This window comes from Ahaetulla prasina, chromosome 1 (genome assembly GCF_028640845.1).
Source record: "Ahaetulla prasina isolate Xishuangbanna chromosome 1, ASM2864084v1, whole genome shotgun sequence".
NCBI lineage: Eukaryota > Metazoa > Chordata > Lepidosauria > Squamata > Colubridae > Ahaetulla > Ahaetulla prasina.
The window spans coordinates 14,703,052-14,715,432 of NC_080539.1; the positions used below are offsets into that span (position 1 = coordinate 14,703,052).

General features: G+C 37.6%; 1 protein-coding gene across 3 annotated transcripts in view; it reads left to right on the top strand.

Moving 5' to 3' along the window:
- The window catches only part of PAFAH1B1 (platelet activating factor acetylhydrolase 1b regulatory subunit 1), a 63,519-nt gene that overhangs the window by 18,281 nt on the left and 32,857 nt on the right, over positions 1–12,381 (top strand). For all 3 annotated transcript variants that reach the window (XM_058164264.1, XM_058164266.1, XM_058164265.1), the window contains exon 2: positions 7,550–7,761. In XM_058164264.1, the coding sequence (XP_058020247.1) occupies positions 7,730–7,761 (32 nt within the window). In that variant the 5' untranslated portion in view covers positions 7,550–7,729. The remainder of the gene's footprint in view (positions 1–7,549; positions 7,762–12,381) is intronic.

A 12,381-nucleotide genomic window follows, 5' to 3' on the forward strand; every position in this document is an offset into this window, starting at 1 on the left:
CCTGCTCTCTCCCGGGGTCCAGTCTGTCCATGCATGCAGGAGAGCTGGTTTTCATGTGAAGATGCGTGCCAGAACCCGGAAGAGCAGGTGGTGACGGCTCGCACAGTGCCACAGGTTCACCATCACTGCCCTATAACAGCGCTTCTCAACCTGTGGTTTGCAGCCCCCTGGAGGGCTGCAATGTCATCACAGGGGGTCCGCAGAGGCTTGAAGAAATGTTGTTAATGTGTTTTCCCAAAAATAAGACCCGGTCTTATATTAATTTTTGCTCTAAAAGACATATTAGGGCTTATTTTCTGGTTAGGTCTTATTTTCGGGGAAACGGGGTATTTAATTCTTAACTTAAACCTTGTTGGTCCATGGCCACAAAAGGTATTTAAAGGGGTTCCATGGTGAAGAAAAGGTTGAAAACTAATACCCTATAATGTTAAGCCAATGTTGATCCACACAGTGAACACAGAAGTAATAATTGGTTGCACAGACATTCCAAATCTTAATTTGTTTTTTGTTTCTACACAGTGCTGGAAATAGTGTCACAGTGATGTATTAACTATAAGATAAAGTGGTTTTCTGGACAACAGTGTATAAACACTGCCACTGTCACCTTTTAGGAAAGGGTTTTTTGTTTCCCAGCTTTTTTGTACAGCCTAAGATCTTGGAGGTTGTAAGGCCCTGGAGGTCTTCCATCCTAGGACTAGCTAGACTTGACTGTCTTTAAATTCTGAAGCCAGAAAATATACCAAGCAATACAGAGCAGGGGTCTCCAACTTTGGCCACTTTAAGCCTGGAGGACTTCAACCCCCAGAATTCTTTGCTTTGCTGGCTGGGAAATTCCGGGAGTTGAAGTCCTCCCAGCTTAAAGTGGCCAAGGGTGGAGACCCCTGATATAGAGGATCCCAGTTCTGGAATTGATCAGTTTGAATGTTTTGGAATTGGTCCAATCTTGAAATGCATATATTTAACATTGGACCAATTTCAAAGCAATCTGAATTCTCTGTAATGGAATGTTTTACATATTAGTTGAGTAGTTAGTCAGTAAATTGAATAAATGAACAAAGACACAAATATAAATAAGACTAGAGTCTTGGGAAATTTTAAATAATAATTTCAGTAGGTGCAATACATTACCAGAAAGATTGCTTGGAGAGTCAGGTGATGAACCTTTTTAACTGGGAGGATTCCAAAGTTAAAATTTCCAGTAAGCATTTAGGCAACTTTTTCTTGTTTCCCATGTTCTTGTAGTCATTCACTCTTCTTCCCCATTCTTATCAAAGCATCAACCACAGAGAGAACCAATTGGATTTCTTGGCATAAAGCATGAAATGACAAGCGTATTCCAATCCTTAATATTGGAATAACTAAAGTTCAGGATTTAAGATGATTATTTCAGTTATGATTGTGCTCCAATTATTCTGTATGTTCAGTTCCTCCAGATAATAAAGTACCGGTAGATGAAGATGAGCGATAAATGAACGAAGTGCAGTGCTAATGAAACCTTGCTTATACACAAATCAATAACAAAAGAAGGACAGCGATGGCAGTCCGAGACTTGACTGTTTGTGAGGAGTACAATATATAAAATACAGAGTAAAATTAAAGAGCTTTGAAGTCCATACAATGTTAAAACTTATTATACTGATTCCTTTGTTTTACTTCCTTGCCTGCTAATAAAAAATCAGAAGAGGAAAATGAAGTATAAAATAACTTTTAAATCATTCAAGAGTTAATATGTATTTATCAAACAGCTTGCTCATCTCTCAAGTGACTCACCACTACTAAAACTAGTAATTGCCTAGCTTTAAAGCAAATGAGGCATGCCTTATCAGAGCAAGGTTGTTATTAACATTACATACATCACATACTTAGATATGTCAAATTTAATTTGCTGTTTTTTGATAAAACAGTTGTAGGATGCTTTTGAACTTTTTTTTTACTATTCACAAAATAGCATCTTACTGGAATTACAATGAGTAGCATTTAAACATTTTTTTTAAAAAAAACATAAATTTGTACTTTTTGTAATAAAGAGGGATATGTTTAGATTTTTAAAAGCCGTTTCTTTGTTGATCAAATGCTACAGGTGATTGGCAAAAATGCATTAGAGAATATTGCAAAATCCTTAACAACTAATCTGAAATTGGGTTTTTACCAGTTAATGTTAACTATGTGCTATCGTTTCTTTAAGAGTTTAGGGTGGGATAAAAACTTAACATGAAATTCACTATCATGAATTGAGAGAATAGATGTATACTATACAATAAAGACATTGAAGGGAGGGCAAACCAGTATAATGAGGAACTGAAATAAGTATACCAACCAGATCCATCCACTTTGTAAAATATGATGTTTGCCAGGATCAGGGATCAGGGATGTAACAGATTACTTTCTGAGATATATTAAGTGCGCTGACAGCCAATTTGGTTGGCCCGCATAAAATTATTGCCAAGACCAGATATCCTTATATCCAAACATAAAAAAATGGAGCTGGGGCCTTTATGGGATGTTTTAATCTGTCCATCCACAGCATGGAATAGGACTGGAAATGGGAAGAAAAAAGAAAATAAAGGTAGTCCTCGACTTACGACCACAATTGAGCTCAGAATTCATGTTAAGTGAGAAACCCTTTAAGTGAGATTTGCCCCATTTTATGACTTTTCTTGCCTATTATGGAGCCTATTAAACTACTCAGTGAAAAATCCAAAAGGACATAGGCTTGCAAAGCTCATGGCTTTTGCTGCTGACATGACTACTACGCATAGTGTGAGAAATCAGGTAAGCTGAACTCTTAGTGCAAGAAGGCAAATATAATGCAATCAATATACTTGAGGTCTGGTGGGATGACTCTTACGATTGCAATGCAGCAGTTGTAAAGAGCAGGATGAAAGGGTAGGATTAAATATTGTTATCAGTAGAAACACAGAATATCCATTTATTTTGAATGAGTTTGAATGTTCAAAATCAGATGAATTGCATCCTGGGCATTGAAGGAATGTGTGCATTATCATTGAGAATTCTAGAGATAACTGGAAGAAGATGATACCTCTGAAGAGCAGAAAGACGGTTATGAGGATTAGGACTGATGTTGTTACCTTGTTTGGTAATGAAATGTCTGCAAACCACCACCACCACCACCAAACTCACAGAGCACCACAGAACTCACAGTGGACTAGTCAGCTTGATATTGGTACCTGAGAAGATTCTAAAGAAGATAGTAAGCCCCTTTTTACTAGAAGCGCTGAGACGTAAATTGGGGGCAGCCATCCATCACAGATGCTTTTTTTTTGGGTGAAGTAGGGATTGTAGTTTATTTGCCTAAAATGACCCCCTACATTGTTCCTATGAGGATGTCATCTGCATAATGATGCTCTCCTGCAAATAAACTGACTTATGTAATAGTATAATGCAAAAGATGTAAATCACAGCAGAAACATAGTCAAGTGCTTGAGAAGTTTGTTGCATCAAGATCTGGTAAATTGATCTTACATTGTTTTTTCAGTTTGAGTGAACTATACATTTTTGGTATTTAAGAAAGTACATAACTTTTTCCTGGGCAATAATTTGATTACCTTTCATAGGAAACAGACTGAGAATTAAGGCTGTCGCTGAGCATTTTAATTCATTGTCAGAGCCATAAGAGTCTATGGTAATTATTGATGGTTGAGAATTCAGTATATTTCTTACACATGAGAGTTACAAAGTTTTAAAGTTATTTGACATCTTTGTGATAAAGATTATTTTATTAAAAGTTTTCCAATGGTAACTACAGTGGACAGTTGAAAGACGAGGAGGGTACATTGATTGGAAGGACTTCTTGGGCAGAAAGAGAATCATAAAATTAAACAGGCTTGATAATTATGCAAGAGGAAAGCTTAGACTAATTAGCCTCTAGCATATTTATATACTAGCATATATAAACAAACATATAGTTCATTATATCTTGTTTAAAAATTCAGTGTAATGCTGTAATGACTTTGATATGTAAAATTCCATTAAGGCTTCGGAATTAATGTCAGATGTATGTGTTTAGAAATTTGGGAGGGAAGTAAATGTTGATTAAATCTAATCTCTGCAAATCCCCTGTATGCTCACAGAAAATTCTGGGTATTCAACTATAGATGTGAGGAACCTCTTGTCCTCCAGATATAATTGAATGGCAGTTTTCAGCAATCCCAAATATAATCATTGCTGACTATATTGAGAATTTGAAGTTTAACAATACTGGGAGAGGGCCATGTCATAATTTGTGGCAGAGCAGCATAGAGACAAGAAAGAATTGTTTAAACTTATTAATTGACATCATTTATTCTGAGGCAAAGATTTTGAGAAACTCTTAATAAATTCTTTAGATTATAGCAATAACAACATAGCTCCTAGTTGCCCTGGCTAAAATAATGTCTCTGTAATGAAGAAAGCTTGGAATAACCATGAGTATTTTCTTTAGATTAAGGTACAGGTAGTCCTTGATTTACAACAATTCATTTAGTGACTGTTTACAACAGCATTGAAAAAAAGAGACTTATGATCAGTTTTCACACTTACGACTGCTGCAGCATCCCTATGGTCATGTGATCAAAATTCGTATTCTTGGCAACTGATTCATATTTATGATGGTTGCAGTATCCCAGGATCATGTGATCACCTTTTGTGACCTTCTGACAAGCACAGTCAATGGGGAAGCCAGATATACTTAATAGCAGTATCACTAATTTAACAACTGCAGTGATTCACTTAATAACTGTGGCAAGGAAAGTCATAAAATGGGGCTAAATTCACTTAATAAATGTCTCAGCAACAGAAATGTTGGTCTCAATAAGTCAAGGACCACCTGTACTTTTAGATTTTTTTAAAAAAAATTCAACTTTTGTTATTTACATTAAAATTTTTAGAAACAATGCTTATGTAACAGATTATCATTTAGTGGAAAAATTGTCTACTAATTAGAGAGGGTTTTTAGAAATCATGAGTGAGTTTACTTCTCCAAATACTATTCCCCACCTCCTGGATGATTCAAATTATTGCCAAGTGCCTAAGCAAGAAACAACTAATGTGATTTAGTATAGAGCACAATATTTATTCTAGGCAGGTGCTTTGTCTTCAGATTTGGTGCGGAATCCTATAAGGTAAAGGTTAAGGTTCCCCTCGCACATATGTGATAGATGTTCCTGACTCTAGGGGGCGGTGCTCATCTCCGTTTCAAAGCCGAAGAGCCAGCACTGTCCAAAGATGTCTCCATGGTCATGTGGCTGGCATGATTAAATGCCAAAAGCACATGGAACACTGTTACCTTCCCACCAAAGGTGGTCCCTATTTTTCTACTTGCATTTTTTACGTGCTTTCGAACTGCTAGGTTGGCAGAAGCTGGGACAAGTAACGGGAGCTTACTCCATTAGGCGGCATTAGGGATTCAAACCACTGAACTGCCGATCTTTCAATCGACAAGCTCAGCATCTTAGCCTCTGAGCCACTCTTCCTATACTGTGGATTATGTAGAATATTGTGTATTATATTTTCAAATAGGAATCATTCTTTTCCTCTCCCCATCTTTGAATTATACATTTGAGGGACCCCTACTCTTCCCAGTGGCATCTACCATCCGGAATGGTTTTGGCAGAAGAGACTAGTTGCAGGTCCATTAGAGAGTTTTGTCTGGTGGGCTCCCGAAAGAGGGCCTTTTCTGCTGCTGCATCCACCATATGGAACATCATTCCCCCAAGGTTTGTCTGGCCCCGGCCTTGATGGCCTGCTATAAAGGCCTGAAGACTTGGCTTTGCCATCTGGCTAGTAATGACATAGCTGTTTACGTATTAGCCGTGCTTGATTTTCTTCACTGTAGCTGCAGTTCATTGTCAAAAAGCAATTTATCTGCTCTCTAAGAACCATAGCTGCAGAATAGTGCCGGTTGAGAAATGTCTTAAACGTACATTGGAATGGATAATTACCATGCCTCTTAACTTTCTCATGTATCCATTCATTTGGGGTGGGTCAGTCTGAAAATGTGTTATTTTCTCATATTTGAGGAATAAAAGAAATTTGGAAAAAGTGACTTTAGAAATCTCAAAACTGGAAGGTTTTGTCAGAACATGGTAAAATTGTTCAATGGTTGAATGTGCAATATCTAATGAACAGTATAGTAGCCCAGGGTCTATCCGTTCTACTTTAATAAGCAGGTTTATTCCACTGGTTTAATACTATTTAAATAATTGTGTAAACTAATCAAGGAGAGAACCAACCTAGAACTGAGGAGAAAATTCTTGCCAGATTAATTAAATCAGTGGAACAACTTGCCTCCAGAAGTTTATTTATTTATTTATTTATTTATTTATTTGTTCGTACTTTTATACCGCCCTATCTCCCTAGGGACTCAGGGCGGTTTACAGCCAAATAAAACACATATATATACACAGAATAAAACATTAATTTAAAAAACTTATTAAATAGGCCGAATATTTAAAATAGAAATATAAATAATAAAACCCCATTAAAACAAGATTTAAAATTTAAAAATTCTAGTCCAGTCCTGTGCAAATAAATAGATGTGTCTTAAGCTCGCGGCGGAAGGTTCGAAGGTCAGGAAGTTGGCGAAGTCCTGGGGGAAGCTTGTTCCAGAGGGTGGGAGCCCCCACAGAAAAGGCCCTTCCCCTGGGTGTCGCCAGTCGGCACTGCCTGGCCGACAGCACCCTGAGGAGTCCCTCTCTGTGAGAGCGCACGGGTCGGTGAGAGGCAATCAGTGGCAGCAGACGGTCCCGTAAGTAGCCCCGCCCTATGCCAAGTTGTGTGTGCTCCAAAACTGGAGGTTTTTAAGAAGAGATTGGACAACCATTTGAAATTTTATAGGGTTTCCTGCTCAAGGAGGGGGTTGGACTAGAAGACCTCCAAGGTCCCTTCTGTTTCTGTATTCTGTTATAGTGTCCTAAACTTGCATTTGAGACGTTAATTGAAGGATTTCAGTAGACTATTTTTCTGTGGCCAATGATTTTAGTTCAGTAATCTTTGATTGGCTAATTGTAGCCTACGATTTTATATACTGTAGTGTCACTGATACCATTGCTTTTTAAATTTTATTTAAATGTTTTGAGATGTTTAAAGGGGAAGGCTAGATCTATTCTGCATAATATGAGTTTAATGGCCATTTTATCTTAGGACAAACAACCGATCTAACAAATGACAAACACTGATGTTTTCTAATTTGTGTAGCCAAATTTTCAAGGCATTGGGGCTACTTGTAAAATATGGGGGAGGTAGAACAAGCCAAGTTTGGTTTAATTTATATTTAAATTAAGAATTAAATAAAATAAATTTAGAATACAAGAAAGTAATTATGCAATTATTCTTTTGTATACATTTCTTCTTCTTCTGACAAATCAAAAATTACCGGCTAGTGGAAATGTAGGGGAAACCTTTTTAGGAGATGGTACTCTTTAAGCTAAAGTTATATATAGCACTTAAAATGTCTGCATATTTTATGCTCCAAACACACTCTTAAATTGAAAAAGCTGTATATTACTGACACATTCTACAAAATACTATTGTTTTTCTTTTTGTTTTCTAGATGGAATGACTCTTCATTGTTGAATGCATCCTGCCTATTTGCTAGTGTTTACCTGTGGCAACGCCTTGTCTTTTGGGTTGAAGCCACTTTGTGGCAGACTGAATTGTGTATCACAAAATTTCAAAGAAGCTTGACGCAGAGGAGACAGCTGGATCACGTTAACCAGACATCACAGCCACAATGGTGCTGTCACAGAGGCAACGAGATGAGCTGTGAGTACTTGAGAGTATCACATTTTAAACATTGAATTTGTCTTAAATCAGCTGCTGCCTGCAGTCAAGTTTTATGTTGTTGAATTAACACCTAAATTGTTGCTAAACACAAAGCAACAATTGCTAAAGAAAAGATGGTGGCAATTCATAAGGAAATTCTAATATCTGGTTTCATATGGGGAAGTGACTAGACATAGGATGGCAAGAGAGGGGGAGCAGCACATTTTAGAGCAATCTTCCCAAACCTGGACTCGCTCTAAATGTGTAAACAGCTTCCAAAATTCTTAATAAAGATTGTATTTATTATATTTCAAGAATTCTAGGAATTCATTCTCATAAAGTTGGAGGATGTCAAGCTGCCATATGCTTCCATCCAAAAGCTTGAGGAAGTTTGAGCCATATTAAGATATCCTGGGATTATTCATAATAAATGTGAGATAATCACACATTTGGCAAATTTCTGAAAGGAGTTTTAATTTGCTATGATGCCCAGTTATGGGCATATCCATGTTCACACGCATTCATTGTTAGCTCTTTTTTAAACCATGGTTTATTGAACATAGTTGGCTGGATACAGAACATGTTCACCCAGAATTAAACTGAGTTAGTGTACTATACTTCAATTCCAGAAAAGGAATGGAGCAAAACTTGAGCAAAATAAAGGAATCACTTGAAGACATAAACATTTGGAGAAAAGGTATAAGGACTGGCTTCCTTCCTCATCAAAATTAATGGAAGAAACACAGCATATTTACTGTTATCTATCTAAGGTTGTAGTAAAAGATCAAGATTATTTCATATATTTTGAGAATAGCTTCTATTACAGCGTGTCCATTTAATTTATTTATTATTTATTTATTTATTTAATCATATTTATATACCGCCCTATCTCCCGAAGGACTCGGGGCGGTTAACAGGCACTTAAAAAACATATAAATACATAAATACAACATAAAAACAATTAAAAAACTTATTCTAAAAGCCCGATAGTTAAAATTATGATTAGAAATATAAAACTAAAACCCAATTTAAAACCCATAAATTTAAAATCTAACTCAGTCCCGCGCAAATAAATAAGTGTGTTTTAAGCTCGCGGCGGAAGGTCCGAAGGTCCGGAAGCTAATAAATAATTGATTTATTAAGCCCCCTAAGGCTGTGATTTCATTGTGTATGTTTTACTATGCCTTAAAAATAAGTTTATTTTGTTACCGAGTAAGTGTTCCTCTGGAAGTGGCTTTTGAAGTAGCTGCTTAAGGTCCTCCCAAGGTCTCTGGGTTTATCATGAAGCAGCTGTCTGAACCTTCAAGTGGCTATGGCTGACTCATAGCTTTAGTTATGGATCCATAGGGAACACACTATACTGTTTGGTGCTGTGATTGAACAACAATGCAGAACAATCTCTCCACGCAATCTTGTTGAATGTATTGGTAAATTCCATCCAAGACCACCTGCTCATTAAAGTAAGCTGAGTCTTCCATCATCTATTGACAGAAGAAAATAATGTTGACTGACTGAGGCATCTTCTGTGCTAGAAATAATATTACAGAATTTGCTTCTGCAGCGTTCCCAAGTATGTGTGCATTTTAGTAATGCAGTCTTTCACTTTGCTCAACTCCTATTCTGAATGTTGTCGTATGCCTACTGCTGTGTTAATATTTGTCAGTGCTGTGTTCACCTGCAGACTTTTGATTCTTTTATCGTAAGCTATCTCAGTTGACCTTGATTGTAGCTAGAAAGGTGGAGTGCCTGTTTTTTAAAATAAAGATGGGAGTTTGTGGCTACAGGACTTCTGTACTTCAGGAGCATTAGTCGAAAACCATGTAGCATGAATTTATTCAGGATCCTTTTTCTTTTCCTCATCTACTTCACATTAACTTGGGACATGGATGAGGTTGAACAAGTCATGGGAACAAATCAGAAACTTATCCTTCCCCTATTTTATGTCTTCAGGGTGTGTTACGTCTTCAGGGTGCGTTGGGCTTCCACCACCAAGCAGCCTCTGCCAGCATGATGAATGGCTGGGGAAAGCTCCAAGAAGTGATGCTGACTATTGCATAGTATTGCAGTGCCATCTCAGGGTCATTTCAATGTCACAGTTAATTCATAACATTACACCAACCTTATCTTAATCATCTTTTTGATGAATAGCTCACAAAATTTCTAAAAGTATTTTTTAGCATGACAGTATTTGAGAACGGATAGCTCTGTTTAACTTATAGTACAGGTACAGATCCTCAACTTACGACCACAATTAAGCCCAAAATTCACGTTGTTAAGTGAGAAGTTTGTGAGTTTTGCCCCATTTTACAACTTTTCTTGCCACGTTTGTTAAGCGAATCACTGCACTTGTTAAATTAGTGACATGGTTTTTAAGCGAATCTGGCTCTGTGACATTGCAACTGTCATAAATTTGAGTCAGTTGTCAAGGATCCAAATGTAAATCACATAACCATGGGGATGCTACAACTGTTATAAGTGTAAAAAACAGTCATTTTTTTCAGTGATGTTGTAACTTTGAATGGTCATTAAATGACCATTTAATGACATACATTTAATACCATACAGGTAGTCGAGGACTACCTGTAGCTATGTGTTGGCTTCTCCTATCTAATATAGTCCAGATATATAGGACTACAACTCTTACAATGCCTAGTCATCTTGACCCTTAGCCAACACATCAGGAGGTGGTTTACCACCTTACATACCTTACAAGGATTATAACTAAACATGGTGTTACATGCTATTTACACTATCACATAATTCTATACCTGAAGTGTCCTAAAACAAAGAGAAACTTTCTTGGTCTGCTACCAAGAGGACCACAAAGGAGGTGCCAAGTTGAATGATTTAGTGGCAAGACTTTCTAAACTGGGACAGTACTACTGAGAAGGCATCTGACAGTTTTCCAGCTAATTAAATATGGCAGAACATGCTCAGGTGACATTCCATTGACTCCCATAATTGGCATGCTGCCTATAGAACGTCTGACTCTTATAGACTGAATTCACTGGGAGTTTCAGAGGCACAGCATCTTCAGCTAATCTTAATGGAGGGTGTTTGGGAATGTTATCTTTGAAGTCCTTGGGTCCTAGGCTGCTTAAAGTTGAATAGACTGTTAATTACCATTTTAGATTCAACATGAAATCAGGATTTATGCAGAGTTAATTTGCTTATTCCAAGATGACATATTCAGTAGGGGTGTGTGTGTGTGTGTGTGTGTGTGTGTGTGTGTGTGTGAGAGAGAGAGAGAGAGAGAGAGAGAGAGGAAGAGCTTTTAAACAAGTTCTGGATTTAGCAAGGCAGTTTTGTTCAACAAGGATGTTATTTCTTAGCAAAAACATTGCCGTATACAATGAAGAAAACCGTTCTGCTAGCTTGATGATTCAGCCTTCCATCCTTCCAAGGTCGATAAAATGAGGACCCAGATTGTTGGGGGCAAGTTGCTGACTCTGTAAACCACTTAGAGAGGGCTGTAAAGCACTATGAAGCAGTATAGAAGTCTTAAGCGCGCTATTGCTCTGATGGTCTCTCAGTAGTAATCAAAGGTTTAGTTGATGGTCAGTTAATTGCTGATCAAGTAGCTGTCCTGGTTCAATAAACCAAGTAATGCCATTTCATTTTGGTCCCAGCCTGCTTGCCATCATAGCCCTTTTTGAGAATCTGTGTCTTTTGTCCTTATTACTTCAGTCTGCTTTTATCAGCAAATCCTTTGAAATAGGAAAAGCTTCTTATTTAGACTACAGAATAGCAATGTGCATCCCTTACATCAGTGGTGGAATTCAAATTTTTTTACTACTGGTTCTGTGGGCGTGGCTTGGTGGGCGTGGCGTGGCTTGGGCATGGCAGGGGGAAGGATACTACAAAATCCGCATTCCCACCTCACTCCTGAGGAAAGGATATTGCAAAATCTCCATTCCCACCCCACTCTGGGGCCAGCCAGAAGTGGCATTTGCCAATTCTCCAAATTACTTAAAATTTCCTCGGCCGGTCTCCAGAACCTGTCAGAACCTGCTGAATAGCACCCCTGTCTTACATGAATGGTTGGAATAATAGTTGCATTTAATTTATGCTTCCTTAGAGTGGGGGGAACCCAGAAGGGACCAAAATTGCATTTATATTACCTTGATTTTAAAAAATCTGTTTAACTAAAATGTGATTAACATGAAACTTCTCTATGAGTTTTTCTGGGCAGGAAAACCATAAAGTAATCCAATTGACAAAAGATTAGCAGCTTTTAGGATCAAAATGCTCCAATTGTGTATCAGGCTCTGTCGATAGTGCATGGATAATCCTAGTACATATGAATGGAAAACATATCTTTGCAAACAGCTTAGATAGGGCTTCAGGATCAGGACCAGCACTACATTGAGTCTGGATATAGACAGATCTCTTAGATCTGATGTTGCCTGATATTTGCAACTGGAATAAGACAAAATTCCAACATTGGTATTTTGGACCAGCTCAGGTTTTCGATCAGTTAGTTGTACTGCAGCAAACTGATGTAAGAGAATGATTAGAATGGGAGGCCCCTAAGACTAATAATCTCAGTTATCAAGGAAAAAGAACAGTGCCAGAGCTGCTATTTGGGAATACAGGAGAGATTCTTGGATCTGAATCTGC